Genomic DNA, 14,275 nt, shown 5'->3' on the forward strand with positions numbered 1-14,275 from the left:
CTAAATACTGCTCAGTTCGAGTGAAACTTTCCTTGGAAGTTTTATTCTGAAAAGCTCCTACTGAGAACCAAAATGTGGCCATTAAGTTGTTGAGGGTATCAGTGATCTTTTGCTGCCCATATGGTAATGAACTCTAAGTTAGCAGCAGCATAAGCTGTTGAAAAGCCATTTATGTTGCTTTAGGAAAAGTATTCCACTGTACATCCTTACCAGAGTTAGGAAGTTATCAAAAGAAACTCTGAAGACTTTGTCTCTGTTGTATCTGCTCCTGTTGGAGCTGAGGTGGTGCTTCTCTGCCTTTGTACCCTCAGGTTCCTCTGGGCTTTTGTCCCCCACTTTTCCCCTTTTCCCTTCCTTTCTCACTTTTGTACTACAGCCACACATTCCTCTCTCCACCAAACACAGCTCCATTATCCACTCCTGGCCATTTTCTGTCTCTCTTCCTGATCATCTCGTAGATTCTGCCTTTGACAGTACCTTATCAGACCAAGAGCCCTGACCTAGGAAAGGATTTTTCATTCTAATGAGTTACTATAAGTGCTGTTGCCTTACAGAGCTTATTATGATGCCCCCACTTGTGCAACATCAATTCTTTGCCTGTATAATTGATCCTCAGGGACTTGTACCTTCTGTAAAAGACAGCCCTGCAGGGTGAGCCAGCAGCAATCTTCACTGGTTCTGCAGGGGTAGTATATGGATGGTTCTCATGTGACTGTGGGCTGCTTTTCATGTCTTTCTGAACACCTGGATTCTTTCAATAAGAATACTGAATGTCTGTGGCAGAGACATCTGGTAACAGTCTTTGGGTCTAACTGGAAGTGTGGAGGAGCCCTCCATTGCATTCATGTTCTTTTCTTCCCTTTCGTCTGTCCTCAGTATTTCCTCACCAACCTTGTGCAACGTGGCAATTCCCCTTTTGGGTTGGAGAGAGTGGATGATGTATGGGAATATTTGACTGTTGCTTCTCTCTCTTAATACACTTTTCTGTGAGGTTCTTCTGAACATTACTGTTTACTAGCTACTTCCTTCTGTAGAGCAGGGGTACAGAGAGAAGTTCCCCCCAAGCACATCTTTGCACTAAGGCCACGATGTCTCTTACGCTTGTAGTAGTTGTCTTCTGTAATTAGTTGATCCGTGTAGGTTTTTCAGAGGCAGCAAGCAAAGGCAAGGAGGTCATTCTTCTGTGTTCAGGAATGGCTCTTTTGGCCATCAGACTGGGGAGAAACAAGTTTGTACATAAAAACTACGTTGTGTTTAACAGTGGCCTTCTCCCTATCAACATGTAATTAATGATTTCACTCATGCACAAGAAAGCCAAATTAAATTTGCACAAACAGCTTTAATTTAATTTCCTTAGCTGTTGACTGTATAACTTTTCAACATCCTTAATGATTTCTTAATGTACCTTTTGTTTGGACTACCTATTTGGAACCACAAATGAGAAGAACAGATAGTAATCAATTACTACCTAGCCACATGCCTGTTCTGCTTTTTCTGTCATTACAGAGTCACCTGAGTCTAATCAGATTCATGTCATTACAAAACTAGCTTTTCAAAGCAGCTTACACTGATGTACTATTAGGCTATTGTTTAAGTGTCTTTTTTTAATTTTCAGATTCTCTCAAATCACCCTTGGCACTCAACTAATTCCTAAGTTGAATTACCAGTTTTGGAAGCAATGTTAGGTTTTTTTTAGGATTTCACTGATCACATGTAGGAGGCACATGTTGTCCCTGTTCAAGTACATCCTGTCCAGCTAAAGGTTACTGTCTGTGTGTAGAATCTGAACTAATTTAGTGCTGTAGCTTGTAATTCAAAGTCTAAAGTAATTCTGAGGCCTGGATGCCAGGGATACATGCTGCATTCCACTTTATTTATGACGCTTTGTGTGCCTTTATTAAAATGTGAAGAAATTAATTTTTTCCCATATTCTAAACTTATTTTTGTAAATGCTAACACAGAGTCCCTCAGGTCACTGGAGTAGTGCAACAGAGAAGATTTTGTTCTCAAAGTCCTCACCATGGTCAGCAATAAAGGGCATTCATCCCTGAATCTCAGTTGTATCTGAGGTCTCTAAGCCCTTCTGGTCTTCAGAGAGTGGTTCCTGTTAAAGTGTAAGAAAGGGGTACACTTTGTCACAGTGAGAGGCTCTGGGGGTGTGGTGATGTGCACGCATGTGATACATGCCATGTTCACGAGGAGAAGGGATAGGGCACTTAGAGGACTTGACCAGTGGCAGCAAAGTTGCTGCAATATTGAATAAATCTTTATAAATGTTTTGGTTTCTTGGGTATTGCACCTAATCACCACAGTGAACAAGGAGGTAAAGAGTGCACAGTCCAATGCACTCCAGATTACATATATGGTAGGCCAGAGTTTAGGTCTTGGCCAGCTTCACCCCATTCTCTGTCCCAGAGATTCAGATCATCTCCTGAAGTTCAATGAAACAAAAGCTGAATTTTTTCAGGAGCAACACAGGAACTTTGGAAAAGGCCAGGACCTGGGAAACAAGCTATAGGATATGGATATTTTGCACAAAACTGGAAAATATATTGCTTCTTTATTCTGTTCTTGAGAAACTAGGGCATCCCTGAGTAATACTTTGGAAGAAAGGAGAAATTTCTTGAGAATTGGAACAGTAATGGTCAAGAATTGCTGTCACCACGGTAAAATTACATCGTGCCCTTTGGCTCCCTGTTCTCCTCTTCTCTTTCTTTCTTTCTTTCTTCCTTTCTTCCTTCCTTTCTTTCTTTCTTTCTTTCTTTCTTTCTTTCTTTCTTTCTTTCTTTCTTTCTTTCTTTCTTTCTTTCTTTCTTTCTTTCTTTCTTTCTTTCTTTCTTTCTTTCTTTCTTTCTTTCTTTCTTTCTTTCTTTCTTCCTTCCTTCCTTCCTTCCTTCCTTCCTTCCTTCCTTCCTTCCTTCCTTCCTTCCTTCCTTCCTTCCTTCCTTCCTTCCTTCCTTTCTTCCTTTCTTTCTCTTTCTTCCTTCCTTCCTTCCTTCCTTCCTTCCTTCCTTCCTTCCTTCCTTCCTTCCTTCCTTCCTTCCTTCCTTCCTTCCTTCCTTCCTTCCTTCCTTCCTTCTTTCTGTTAGAAGAAGTACAAAAATCAACAAAAGCAGCTTTATCTAGTGTCCAGAACAGATGCATGATAATCAGCACTGCTGTGAGGATTTTACTCATGACTCCACTCCTCTCTTGCTGTGTGCTGCTGAATGGTCCATCTAAGAGTTCTGCCTGCTGGAACATCAGAGCCATCCTTCTCAGGAGCCTTTGCCTTCTGTGTCCTCATTTTTCTAAAAAAGGGTTTAGAAATAAAAAGGTTCTTTTAGCAATCAGAAAAATCACCGTGCCTATCAGTAGCTGGGAGTCTTGTTGCCTGGTTGGCAGAAAAGAGCCTCTTCACCCTCGTGTGTTGGCAGAATCCCACCTGACTCAGTCTGTTTACTGCCCTCGGCGTTTTCTTTGGGATATGACATCAGCTCTCTGGGCAGTTACGGACCCATGATCAACCTGGTGCTGCAGTGAAGAGACTGCATCAGGTCTCATCTGTAGCTTGCATAGAGGAACACAGGGCGGAATGAATTAGCTGTCTTAGAAGCACTTCCAAATCCCTCAGGGACCTCCATGGGAGTGGCTCAAAAGGCTTGACAGCCACTTTCTTTTCAGGCCTCCATTTGAGAATCCACTGACTCTGCCAGCTAGACAGACTGGGAAGGTGAGGGATAGTTCTACATCAGCTTCTGCAAAGCATTTATTTATGGCCCTCCTGGGGATGGCCACTGTCCCTCTCCAGTTGGCTGATCCAGTTACAAAACTGGAAACCTCCTTGGCTTTTGGTTGACCAATTTAAGAATATAGCCAATATATCCCTGTAGTAAGAGGACGGGCTCAAAAATGTAAAAGAATGCATGTTCTCCATCAAGTTTTTTTCCTAGTGATGATGCTACTATGCTACTTATGTTTTCCAATTTCAGTTATTAAAGTTGCATTTACAGTGATGTTTCTCTTCTCTTTCAAAGGCTATCCAGTCTTGATTTTGCAGAGGCATTGAGTTGGAGAAACCCTATCCATAGAAAAATTTCCATGTAAATTAATTTTATAGGAAGTTTTATTTTGTGGGGTTTTTTTTGGTGGAGAATATTTGAAATCTATGCAGAAAATCTTGACAAGAAGATGTTTTCCATGTGAAATGTTAATAACTTGAGACATTATGTTTTTAGAAAAGAAACCCAACACCTTTTTGACCCATCTTTATAAATATCTTTTTTCAATGTCACTTTATTATGTCTAATTTGCTTTAGAATTAATTGTCATTCTTCTTGGTTTACAAAGTGATCTTCCTTTTTTTGTTGTTTTTTTTCCCATGGAAATATTTTAGCCATAATCTGAAATAATTTTCTGTTCCCAAGGAGAAGAAATGTAATTTATATCTCAGCTATCCAAAAATGTGAGAGCTAAAAGTATACAGGCCACATACAGCATCAAGTAGAAGTATACAGGCTATTTATCAAGGCTTTTCTAAACTTTCCCTGGGAAGAGAATGTATTTTGGAATTAATTGACTTACTGGTTTGTCCGATTTAAAGCTTCTAAATTCAAAATTAAGCAGATGAAATGGAGCTACATCAACTGTATTTATAGCTGTTCTTTTCTTAATAGTCCCAGCATTTCATGTGTTCTCCCTTTACTTCAGAGTAGTGCAGAATGCATCACTAATGCTCTCTTCTGGCATTGCAGGAATGCAGGATTTCAATTACCTCAGCAGCAACTGCTTTGAAATCACAGTGGAGCTTAGCTGTGAAAAATTCCCACCTGAAGAAACTCTGAAGGGCTACTGGAAGGACAATAAGAACTCTCTTATAAATTACATTGAGCAGGTAATACAGAAGAGGATGGCAAAACTAGTTATTGTGCATAAAACTTCTAAACTTTGTGCTTTGTGAACATCTAATTAATAATAATATTAATAATAAATATATCTGATACCATTAGAGGTTACACACCTGAGATTGTGAAATGAAAAACACACTTTGTTAGCAGAATTGATCAATTAATACATTAATTTCTTTAAGGATTATTTATGCAGAAATGTTTTAGTTAGCCAGAAATCTGAAATATTTGAATATTTGAAGTGTTATACTGTTCTGTTAAAATGTTATCTGTAGGAGGAGGAAAAAGTTGTACCTGTCCTGTAGGTTTTCACCCATTCTTTATGGGATCCATCTCAAATTGTTCAGCTCCTTTGCACAGGGGTTAACTTTCTCTGACTCATGGAGAACTCTGTTGTCACTGCATTTTCAAAATTGCTCATGTATAAGATACTATTTTGCCAATTTCCTTTGCTCCTGCAGAGCTGCTGGCTTTATCCTTGAAGTTCAGATGGTCTGTTTGGCATCAGTTTTTATCTTCTTGCAGGATAAGATGACCAGGTCTGTGCTCCAGCTGCCCTGTGAGTGCTGAGGACAGTGCAAATATATAATTTCTGCTTCTCTAAGGCTTCTCCCACAGTGTATATTAGAGGAATTGGAACTGAACTATAGCAGCTGAATGCACCATATAGGTTCATAAAGGGGAACATCAGTATCTCAAAATAAAACTCGAGATCCACAAGTCTTTTCAAAGGACGTGGGATCTGAGAGAAGCCTGAACTTCACAGTACTTTGCTGCTTTATATCCAGGCTCCCAATGAGGTGCACAGGTTCCCAACATCCTCTTTTCCCCAGCGCCAAGAGTTCTCTGTTTCTGGGCATGAAAAGGCAGTTGATCTCAGTTTCTTGCTTCTGAGGAGTTTGCTTTCAGACTGTGCTTAAGATACACTGCGATCAAATCACTGCTTTAATTCCACATACGGTGGGAGCAGAGAGATGAGGTACTGCTGGGGCTGTTACCTGGAGCGTGTTGCCTAAGAGGCAGGAAGGAACAAGGACATGACCCACCACTGCCTTTCTCCCACAGGCCATGAGGGGAGTGTTGGGACTCTCTGTGGTCCCAGCTCACAGGACTGGATGTTTTGGGTGTGCAATAGAAAGCTCAAGCATCTCACAGAGGGATTGCCCATTGAAGTCCACTGCATTTCCTTTGCTAATGCTTCACTTTTAAGCAATTATTAGCTCTACATTCTTACAGTTGATGAAACTTAAAAGAAAAAAGTTTTCTGTAGGCTGTTCTTTGAAAGCTTTTCAGTGCATTCATTAATCCCCAATATGACAAAGATTTTCAAGTCAATGTTTGCATGTATTATGATTTTCTGTGTTATTTCTGAGAATTACTTGCATTGCACAGATAACTTACTATAACTACCTGCTGAATTATTTTTCCTCTTCATTCTGTGTCCACTAGGGTATTTAGTATTTATCATTGAAAGCAGTCAGCCTGTAGACTGTGGGGTTCATGGCATGCTTTGTTAGATATATCAGTAGGTATTCCATTGCCAAAAATGCAATCTTTTCTTAAGAATTTTTTACTTACCATGTGTTGGTGACCTTATTTATTTTAGATTCATCGAGGAGTGAAGGGGTTTGTTAAAGATCTTCAGGGTAATCCAATAGCAAATGCCACAATTTCTGTGGAGGGAATAAGCCATGATGTTACATCAGGTGAGTCTGGTACCTCAGCAGAGTTGGGATATACTGCTGCTGCTTGGCTTAGCAACCTGGAGCCATTTCACATCTTTTTAACTGAAGCTTTAAGGGAGCAAAGTTTTGAAGCCAGGATGAAACATTGTGCCTTAAGAAGGTTGTTGCCTACAGGATTTCATGAATCCTTCACTTGTATTTTGCTCTCAAAGTAGCTGAGACTGGTTTTTGTGACTTCATGGGTCTCTGGTGTAAATTGATTTTGGTGGCTCTTGATTATTTACGCTCTAGTCTGTCTTCTCATTTGTGAAACAAATAGTGTTTCACAGCTCTGCCGGGATTTGATGCCCTGTCAACAGTGCTGTTTTGAGTTTGAAGGCTAAATTTTAGTCCAGAAGTGTTATATTTTTTACAATGTGATCATACCTTTTGGTATGTAAATTCTTGAAAGGTTTTCAGTTTGCAGAACTTCCTTCAGCAAAGATAAATTCTCTCTGCTGTTTACAATTATGTGATGTTTTTTCAGAAGGGTGATTCTAAAAGATGAAAGCATTGTGTTGGTTGGTGTTCACAGAAAATGACGTGTCACCTCTTCAGTGATGTTGTGCTTTGTTCTAGGAACGAGTTCAAAAGGTAGCTCACAGTGTGCCAACTTTCAGCCTTTCCTGTACGCTTATGCTGTGCTATCCTGAATGACATTTTTGTTACTTGCACAAGATACTGGTTAGAAAAACATTAAGTAAATGTTGTTGCTTTATGCATGAGCTTACGTTATGGTAATTTTCTTGATGATATGTCTCACTATACTGTCACAGAAATGCAGAATACTATGACACAGGATTGGTAGAATCTTCAAGTGCCTCTGATTTGTGTTTGCACATCACCCTCAAAGACACTGCCAGCACTTCTGCCAAGCAGGAGAACAGTCTGTGAAAACATTAGTTATTTCATATCACTGTAAACAAGAAGGCAAAATGTATAGAGGCTGGAAGTAAATTTTCAGGCATAATAAAAAGGGAATAAACTGCGCAAAGAGGAATTTTGCCGTACGAGAGCGTGAGGTGTGTGAGAGAGAAGCTCATGCTTCTATGATACAAAAATTGCATCTAATCATAAATTCACATCATTGTGAAAGATATATAAGACTCAAAGTCATGTATTGTCAAAACGGTGAGGAAAACAAGTACTTGAATATTAGCACAGTCAAAACGAAGAAGAAATGTTCTTTGGCTTTTTTTCTGCTTCTTCATTCATGAAGAGTAGATAATTACTGTATTATACAGCTGTAATTACTGTAAAATACAGCAGTATTTTTTTTTCCATTCTGTTTTATGAAGAGAAAAATGTGGGAATAACTGGACTGACTACTGACTTTTTTTTGACCACGCAAATAGCAGACATTTAAGTAATATTTCCCTTTGTACACTGTGTAGCTGCAGATGTGGTAAAAAAGCATTTAAGGGACTAGTAGATATAGCATGGCCAAGTCTTTTAAATGGCACTGCTAGCTGAACTTTAGAACAGCCCTGCATTTTTTTTTTGGAGGTAGAGAAATTCAAATTATTAGCCTGTGACAAATTAGATAATTGTCCACTGCTGGTGCAGGGAAGATCTGAGGCTTTGTGAAAATGGGATAGGATCATTTATAGAGAAGATGATGCTGCATTTTGATTCTGTGACTGAAAAAGATAATGTGCAGTAACAGTGCAGTAGGAACCTTTCTTTGACCTGAGTGGATCAAGCTTCTATTTGTTTGTTTATCTGAACCAAAGAAAAAAGCCCTAGACAATGCCTGGATACTGAAACATGTAGATGATGATGCTTCAAAGGTGATACACATGGAATATTCTAGGAAATTATGATTTATAGCTTTTTCTGAAAGAGAATGGTAGTCCCATTTATTTAAATTTGATGAGAGTAAAATTTATTTACACTTGGATTATCAGAATCCTAAGGAACATTAAAAATCCATATCACACTGCAAACTGAATCTCAGACACTTAATAGGGCTTTAAATTGCCCGGGGGGTGCTTCTAAAGTGGAATAATGTCCCATATTGTCCTTTCCTTCTGTGTGATGGAGAATCTTCAGCGTCAGCAGGCAAATCCTTCATGGAGCCTACAGCACAACTTCAGAGTTTAAATCTTTTTTTTGATTACCTGAAAGGAAGCAAATATGATATATATACAGCTCTTACTGAAAGAAAAAAAAAGGAAGAAAGAAGGAAGAATCCTTTCAGGCAGTCAAAAGGAAAGCCCTGACAGGAATATGAAAGACTGACATATGAGCCTTTCCTCTTAGCTGCATAATTACATATTTACATATTTACTGGGATTCTTTTCTTCTTCTCTACAGCCAAGGATGGTGATTACTGGAGATTGCTTGTGCCTGGAAATTACAAAGTTACGGCCTCAGCACCAGGCTATCTAGCAATAACTAAAAAAGTGGCTGTGCCCTTCAGCCCTGCCGTTGTGGTAAGTGCTCACATGTGTTGGTTTATCATCTATTAAACATTTAAAAAGTCCCTTTTTCCCTCATGGTATACATGTAAGTAGGAGGTGATTTTTCAGAATATTCCAGAATATGCTGATTTAGAAAGTCTGGAAATCACTCTTCTAGCACTTGATGCACCAGCCACTGAGAGTAATCTCACTGTAAACTCATTTAATCTCTTTCCAGTCTTATTTAAAATAAAAAGACAGAGAGAAGGGTAATATTGAGATACTTAAACATGTTATTCGTTCATGTCTGAATAGCCAATCAGAAGATTACAGAATATCTTTAAATAGCAAAACGTAAAAAGTAAGAGATGTTGAGGTTTTGATTGAGATATATTTTTAATTTAATTTGTCAAATGAGTACCTGCTTAGGTTAAAACCAGCGTTCAGCTCCATGCTGAAAGGTAGCAATGGGCCACTGCTTTGTGTAGATATCCAGTATGTGTGGTCAATAAGACCTAGACTGCATCTAAGGTTTCAGAAGCATTTTTAATTCTATACTGATGTGGATGTCTCTTAATTAAAATAAATGCTATTTCACTAGTGTGGCTCACATGTTAAGATATACTAAACTAGCACATTGTATCTACATTAATGAGCCATGTGTTAGGAAAAGCTCCCTGGATATTTTTGATGGCATAATATTGAATACATGTTTTGATATGCTGGGGTTTTGCAGTTGTTGTTACCCTGAGATTAGCTCAGTTGGTTAGAGAACAGTGCTCATAAGAGATGGACTTGATAACCTTTGTGGGTCCCTTCCAGCTCAGGATATTCTGTGATCTGTGTTAGCAATATGCTGATGATACTCTTTATAATATGCTATATGATTTATGTGGCTGGCTATTACTGAATTTTAATTTCATTGGCCCATGCTTTTTGAAATTTTTAGTCAAGACAAAGACTGGACAGATGTCTGGTTCTTTAGGAAATTTTGGTCACCTCTGTGTATTTTTAGATAAGTTATAGTACGATATACTAGTATTGCTCATATTTAAATCATCTTTGAGACACTTTGGAATAAACCCAGCCTAAACCAGAAGGTACCTCCCTAAGCCCTATGCTTGTGTTAAGCACACTATTATCTATCCCCAAGCCTTACTGGTGTTTTTGATTGTTTCCCTTAATCAGGTTGATTTTGAACTGGAGTCATTGTCTGAAAGAAAAGAAGAGGAAAAAGAAGAGTTGATGGAATGGTGGAAGATGATGTCAGAAACACTAAATTTTTAAATGAGGGTTTTGGCTTTACAGCTTTTAATCTATTGTATGTTGACTTAGTATAACGTACTGTGGAAACTCCCTATATTCTAGATTTTGTGCACTTCACAATAATTAACTTTGAATTTTTTCAGTCATCTTTTGATTAGTATGATTACAAATAACTACTAGCCTCCTAGGTAGATAAATAAGTTATTAATTTTCTTTCATATTGTTATAGAAAATTTACTCTTCTATAATAATCAGAAAAAATGAATGAATATGCAGCCTGTATGACAGTAAAATCTGTTGTGTATTATTTGCAAGTTCAGAATATGTAGGTTAACACTTGATTTTAAAAAAGAAATATGCTGTAGTCAATTACCGATACTGCCAGAAATATTTGACAGTGCATAGTAGTAGACAGTGCTCTTTACTGAGTTCTATAATGGATGTTATTGAAAAGATTTATTATAACAGTGTGTGGTGTAATAATGTTTTACAAGGATTAAAATTCAGTATAACACTTTGTATGTCTCTGGTGTTGGGGCTATTTACATATATAAGAAACATAAGCTGACTTCATTTTAGTAAGCAGAAAGAATCTGCATAAACTCTGTTATTAAAGATGGCGTAGAAGGAATTCAGGAAATAACAGAGCTTTATTCCTTAAACAGTTGATAATGTTTGAAGATCAGGTTTTAATTACTTCTCGTTACTTGTTAAGCAAATTAGAGATTCTGAGTGGAAGAAGAAGAAGAGCTAGTGCATCTCATTAATATGCTGCTTGTGTTTGTTTTGCAGGAAGGAAAAAAATCATTTCAGGCGACATCTGTTTTAATTAAATAATTACCTTTTCAACAATCTTTACTTGTATCAGTGATGTCTAGATAATCAGCCAAAAGTTCATCTGTTCACTGAAGTCTATCAAAATATTATGGTTTAGACGATGAACTGGAAGTCTACTGAGATTGTGTTTTTAGTCTGGCAAGTCAAGAAAGGATTTGTTTTGAGTTCTGTTTCTTCTTCTGTCTAGTCTTACCAAAACTAGAAACAAGACAGATAAGTGAAATTTTTTTCAGTGTGGTGAAATTTTCACAAAATTATTGAAGATGATACAAAAATAACTTTGATTTAAAACAATCCTTCATGGTCCCTTTTTGGTTTTTTACCAATTAGCATTAATTAGCATACTGTTGTATTTTGGCTAAGATGAGTGAAATTTGCAGAACCAGAGATTACACATGGACCATAGTAGGTGCAAGTTTGGTATAATTCTTCTGAAATGACTCCTGATGTGCTACTTAAGATAAGCTAAGCATCTCATCTGTTTGAAAGCTTACAAATACTGTTAGTCTATTTTAATTCAAGGTCAGATATTTGATATAGATTTCCTTCCTCTATTTCTTTAATACCACTGTCTGTGTTTTGATTAGCATATTACTTTAGCTGATGCTGGTTCAGAACCAATCAAGAGTGCACTATCACTCTCCTGCTGTAAGTGAAAAATCACATATTCAGGTGTAGGATCCAAATTTACCTCCTTTGGGTATTTAAAAATTTACTGCAAATACTGTTTTCTGAGAATTTAAAATTCTTTAATAAAAATAGCACTTGATCATTTTATGGAACAGGCTTAAGGTTTGACACACATTGGTAAACTGAACAGCAACAAAAAGGCATAAACTTTCTGGTAAAGAGTTTGTGATGTAACCTGTAGCTCATTTGGGTTGTAGATGTTTAATTCCAAATTTCAGAGGAAATTTACTTACTGTAAGTAATTATATAGTGGCGATCTTTGAATCTGCATTGCAATGAGAAACCCCAGTGGCAAATAAAGAATCTTATCTCAATGTGTCTTAAAAACACCTTGTGGCTAGCTGTGCACAAGAGTGTGCATAAAGGATGCCTGGTTACACCAACTTGGGTGTCTATGACAATTTGAAAGGCCAAGATGTAGCACAGAACACATCCTGTGTCTGGAAGTAATGATCTTGTTTTTAACTGAACCAGGTAAAATTTAAGCAAATGGTATAAAAATGAGTTATAACAAGATGCTGCTGGCATGTGGGCAAATGGCTACAGGAGTGTAAACTACTGTAATTAGGCAAGTGTATATTTGTACAGAACACCCTGGACTGCCTCTTTCAAACCGAAGAATTTCAGTCCAAGTGACACTTCATGGTACGATGCTGGTCATGCATCCAGTCTTCCTGTGGCACAGTTACTGCAGCCATTACATCAAAGTGATCTCATAACAGGGTTCTAATCCATACCTGTATGATGTATGTGAGATCCTCTGGTCTACTGTTTCATACATTTGCGATTAAATGTGGTGTCCCTTAAGTGATCTGTTTGTTGTGCTCTAAATGACTGCTTGCTATTACTGTGTTGGGAACAGGTTAAAGTGATTAAATGTTACCACACCAGAACCACTGCCACTGTTCTTGGTCTAGGTAAACATCCCTGAGAACAGCGTAGCCAGGACTCTCAATAAATTAATTTCATTATGTAGCTTTTCTAGCTGAGCTGAGCTGTGTTGTAGGACTGTGTATGTTTAATGGAAGATTAAAGTGTTATGTGATGCTGAGCTTTTGGTTAAAAAGGTACATGCTGTACTATTGTACAATAAATCTACAGTTTTATTTAAAATGTAAAATGTGTGAGTAATTTGCAGGTTCAAAATGTGACCTCTTTGGCTGTGCATGTCTGCAAAGGATGCCATGAACATCCTTAGTGGGTGCATGGGGCTATTAATTTGCTGTTTGAACAGAGAAAGGAGAGCGGGATTAGTGCTGACATCCCATTGGGAGCCATCCACAGCCCCTTAACTTTGTGCCAGAACATCTTCCTTTTGGAGTGTATGTCTTTCTAAGCACTTCTCCCATGGAGGCTTTCAAGTCAAGTAAGGGATAGTAATGAGATGCCCTGCCTCCATGCAGGGTTGGAGGGGACAGGGCATACACTTTTGCATGTCTCTCTTATGGCATTTACAAATCTTTTTCCGTATTGATCGTTAGGATTAGGAAGCACAGGGTGCAGTGTGTTTGCAAATCTGTGGTACTACACATTCCTTATAACTAAGCATTCCTTTTAACTGCAGTGGCCAGGATTATAGAAAAAAGGAAGTCAGTCAAATAAAATCACTGCATCTGAACTGTTTCCCAGCTAGGTTGTGGTGTTCACATCCATATATGTGAATTCACATATAGTCTTGGCTAGTCCTGAGCTGCTAATAACATAATTAAAGTGTAAATTAAAACTGAGATGGTATGTTAGAAAGAATTGCTACCAAGTTTCTCTGAGTTTTTTTAACAGATATAACATGTGTCTTAGGAACACTTAATAACTAGAGGAATGGAATAGATTTCAGAGAAGGATGAAAGGTTAGAGGAGCTTGAATTTAAAGTTAAGAGATGCAGTTCCAAGGAGCCTGATTTTCTCCCATATCTGAGTTTAATTTGACTCTGGCCTGTGGAGCCTGTACAATATCAGCAGTTTAATGATGGCTTCTCTGAGTTAGAGCAGCTCTCTACAACTTCTCAGGAAACCTGCCTCAGTGGAGGAGTGCGTTGTTTCCTGCTTGTAGTTAGCTCTGGAAATGCAGGACTGAGAAATGCCACTGAAGTGCTTGCTTTCTGCCTTCCTGAATCTTGCAAAATACTTGTTCTGATAGTCTCCTGGCAGGTATTTTATTCCCTGTGTATGTTATTTCTGTTTGTGTAGACCTATGACTGTTAAGAATAATTTACTGCTTGTTAATTTGGCTCATAGGTTTGGTCATTGACACAGCCTCTCTTCCATTATTTCTGACTTAGATAATTAAATCCAGAAATCAAAAACACTCAGGAGATTTTCTGAAATTCATGGCATTAAAAGCCCAAAACAGTGGGTTTGTTTGCCTCCTAGCTTTGAGGGTTTCGAGTAAGCTTGCTTCAAGTTTTTCCTTTTTAAAGTCTGTTTTAGGGAGAGAAGTGGATGACAACTGAGAAGTTAATGTAATCCTATG

At 38.0% G+C, this 14,275-nt stretch overlaps 1 protein-coding gene across 1 annotated transcript in view; it reads left to right on the forward strand.

Moving 5' to 3' along the window:
* CPE (carboxypeptidase E) overlaps positions 1-12,925 on the forward strand; it is a 57,299-nt gene extending 44,374 nt beyond the window's left edge. Inside the window, exons 6-10 of the mRNA XM_069013629.1 lie at positions 4,734-4,873; positions 6,493-6,592; positions 8,927-9,045; positions 10,201-10,333; positions 11,071-12,925. Of these exons, the coding sequence (XP_068869730.1) occupies positions 4,734-4,873; positions 6,493-6,592; positions 8,927-9,045; positions 10,201-10,299 (458 nt within the window). The 3' untranslated portion in view covers positions 10,300-10,333; positions 11,071-12,925. The remainder of the gene's footprint in view (positions 1-4,733; positions 4,874-6,492; positions 6,593-8,926; positions 9,046-10,200; positions 10,334-11,070) is intronic.
* Positions 12,926-14,275: the final 1,350 nt, after the last annotated feature.

The sequence above is a fragment of the Aphelocoma coerulescens genome, chromosome 4 (genome assembly GCF_041296385.1).
Source record: "Aphelocoma coerulescens isolate FSJ_1873_10779 chromosome 4, UR_Acoe_1.0, whole genome shotgun sequence".
Classification (NCBI taxonomy): Eukaryota; Metazoa; Chordata; class Aves; order Passeriformes; family Corvidae; genus Aphelocoma; species Aphelocoma coerulescens.